This window comes from Zingiber officinale, chromosome 1B, assembly GCF_018446385.1.
Source record: "Zingiber officinale cultivar Zhangliang chromosome 1B, Zo_v1.1, whole genome shotgun sequence".
Taxonomy (NCBI): domain Eukaryota; kingdom Viridiplantae; phylum Streptophyta; class Magnoliopsida; order Zingiberales; family Zingiberaceae; genus Zingiber; species Zingiber officinale.
Window position 1 is genome coordinate 8,793,782 of NC_055986.1, and position 3,493 is coordinate 8,797,274.

Genomic DNA, 3,493 nt, shown 5'->3' on the forward strand with positions numbered 1-3,493 from the left:
CAACTCAACTAATTATAATGCCAAATCTACTAGGTCAATCCGTGTAACAAAAGTAAACGAACCACTAATTAATTAGTTTAAACTTAACAATCATAGCTGACTGATTTTTTTCATCCGAATGCTGCAATACCTACTCCAGCTTCATAATAACGCCTTTGTTTTGACTCATTGTACAACTTTTCCTTGTAAACTTTTCGCCACCAAACATGCTTTCTTTTTAATTTCCTACTATTTTCAGGGTGTAACGCAGACGATAGACGCATGACATCTCTAGCATAATGACTTGCAGGGTCGATTCTCAGAAACTGACGATATGTGAAACTCCACTATGCACTTAACACAATGGGACCGACATTAGAGGAACTGTTAATATTAACGGATCTACATTTTTATGATGTTCAAATTTATTTATAAATTAACTGAGTCAAATCAAGATAAGCCAAGTCTAAAATGAATCAAATCACTGAAATGATCGTTCAAAATTGACTTAGTTTCTTTTTTATGAGCCAAGCTCTCAATTCAAACTCACTTGACCGTTTAAAATTTTTTACATTTTAAGCTTATTTATTAAGATTGATAAGATAAATTTGTTGGTTGATTTTGAAAATTTCTTTGTTTATTTAGCATGTTAATAAAATTTTTATTGATGAACATGATTTACAGATAATATTCACGAATGCTAAGAAAACGTTTTAGTATTAATTAACAAGTTCAACATATGTATGTTCATATATACTTATTTAGTTTAATGAGTTGTTCAAGTTTGTTCATTTAATTAATCTTATGTATTGAATGATTTGTTCACATACATTTAACTAATTTATATGCCTATATGCACATATGAAAATTAATTATTGAGAATATTAAATAATAATTAATGATCGACAGTAAAATGTGATAACCCTCACTCAAGAGGCCCCTCCAAGACTATCCCATGTGCATTGAAAGGGAGGTAAATCATAAAGGTTATTCAGTCTTGCAGAACAACCCTCTAGGAGGGTCATATTGACGCTAGCGGGGCATTTCTATACCCATCAAGATTTGACCCCTGCCTATCGGTAGCAACTCACTACGCAGTTAGCAATGTTGTTCATACGTGGGGGCAATAATAATTAATGATGCTACAATATCTTAGTGCATGTCATCATGAGGGTCTCCTCGGATGAGTCTAGTGGTTAGCGCATGAGACATTGTCATCATGAGATCTGGGGTTCGAATTTCGATAAAAACTAAATATCTTCCTTATGTGCTAGTCACTATTCCAAAGACTAGTAATCTCACCTTTTACAGTTTTGCCATCATGTACAATAATTAATTAATATACTCTTCATTTATTGATTAGCTGACAGTTTTCTTTGTTATTCTTTCCTTCATCAGAACAAGCAGCCTTTCCTAGCCCTTTGTCCAAAATAGACTCCACTTTAACTTTCTTTCTCAGACCAACAAGTTAAAGACAAACGCCATGGACCATCTGTCCATGTTCCAATATCATCTGCATGCAGAAGACAATAAATACAACCTTATTGTGATCATCAAGCTTTCAACAGCTTGTACCAAAAAAAAAAAACTTGAAAGTTTCAAACATCTGTTCTAACTGATGCTAATAACTATCAGTTTGTTTAATTGATGGCTTGTTGAAGGAGAATGGAGGAGAGTAGGTTTTGATCAAGTCTCCATCAGTAAGATCAAGTACGACCTTCAGAACATTCTCCATCATCTACATGATCAAGGTGAAGAAAAGTAAGGAGATGGGCTACCTATAAATTTATATATATTTTGCTCAGTTATTTCTATATACGCAACTGAAAGTAATTAGTGGGAGAAACAAATAGATTTTTACCAGCTTCTTCGGGCAAATAAACCACTTGCTATCTTGGATAAAGTCGGAATTAATGTTTAGGATAAAAAAGAAATAGAAACAGAAAGGAACATGGATCATAATTAATGTTGGATATCCTATAAAAGAATGCTCCTGAGTTGTTCAATGAACTCTAGTACTTCTTAAAGCATACGATCAAATATATATGAAGAAGAAGAAGAAGGAGAGAGAGAGGGGCCAAACAAATTAAACAGCTCATTCGTATGCTATATATATTACTGAAACATGCATCTATACAGTAGTATTTATTGTAGGAAAACAAAATTGTATTTATTTTGTCGAGTTAATTGAATGCATAGAATGATCGATAGAGAAAGTTACAATTAAGGATTGCTGCATTTGATTGGGAATTGAGATGGGCCAGTTGCCAAACACACAAGTCTTCAAGTGGTGCTGATATAGGAACACTTTTTCGTGTAAAACTGACAAAATTGACTTCCCATCCAAACCCTAATTATATTTATCCCTCCTTTTCATCCCAACGCCCACCATCACCTCCATTCTCCTCCTCCCCTTTCCAAGAACATATCGTAGATTATCGAATTATCACGATCGATGGATGACTCGAAGAAATACCCTCGAGGGCACTGGAGGCCTAGAGAAGACCAGAAGTTGCTGCAGCTGGTCGAGGAGTTTGGACCTCAGAACTGGAACTCGATTGCTGAGAAGCTTCAAGGGAGATCAGGTGATCGATCGATCAGTAAGATCTAGCTAGTTGATGAATTATATGATTGATTAACCGATTGAAATTAAATCCTAAGTCGATCCATCTTAATTGAGTTTGATAGAAGTTAATATTGAATTGATATGTGTATACACACAGACAGACACATGTAACAAGTACTTGTTGTAGGTAAGAGTTGTAGACTGAGATGGTTTAACCAACTAGACCCAAGAATCAACAAAAGGCCATTCACCGAGGAGGAGGAAGAGCGGCTCCTTGCCGCGCACCGGTTTCACGGCAACAAGTGGGCTCTGATCTCTCGGCTCTTCCCCGGTCGAACCGACAACGCTATCAAGAACCATTGGCACGTCGTCATGGCACGGCGACAACGAGAGAACTCAAGGATGTGTGGCAAAAGGAATGATGCCTTTCAGGGGCATAGTTTCCTCAGCCACGGTGTTAATTCAATGAACCACCTCCTCACTTCATTCCAAGCTCCTGATCGGGGGGACGCCGCCGGAAAACTCTTCGGGTTTGGGAGCATTGCAAGGGAAAGGACGACGATGAACCCTGCTCTTCCTTGGAGTTTCTCTACTAAGCTCCACGGCCTGATGGCTCGTCGTCCACTTCATTGGAGCACTTACAGAAGTTTAGGAGGTGCGAGTGAGGAGGCGGTGAGCTCCGTTAGGGAGAATTCGACCATATCGATGAACCCTAGCGATGTGGAGCGTGATGAAGGATCTTTCAAGAGCAAGAAGGTTGGCTTCATAGATTTCTTGGGGGTTGGGTTTATTTCTTGAGGCTAGCTGATTATATTATTTCTTGTAGGTGAGCATAATTATGCACTAATTAATTAGAATAGATACAATATATATTTATTGTTTGATCATGTGTCAATTAATCTTATGGTGCTTAATTTGCTTGTTTATCAAGTGTTAATATCATATAGA

The 3,493-nt window shown here is 37.2% G+C and overlaps 1 protein-coding gene across 1 annotated transcript; it reads left to right on the plus strand.

The window, feature by feature from the left end:
* Positions 1–2,372: 2,372 nt before the first annotated feature.
* Positions 2,373–3,493, plus strand: LOC122038343 (transcription factor MYB117-like). Its single transcript, XM_042598084.1, has 2 exons — positions 2,373–2,564; positions 2,733–3,493. Exons 1-2 carry the CDS (start codon positions 2,435–2,437, stop codon positions 3,341–3,343), a joined length of 741 nt encoding a protein of 246 aa, XP_042454018.1. The 5' UTR covers positions 2,373–2,434; the 3' UTR covers positions 3,344–3,493.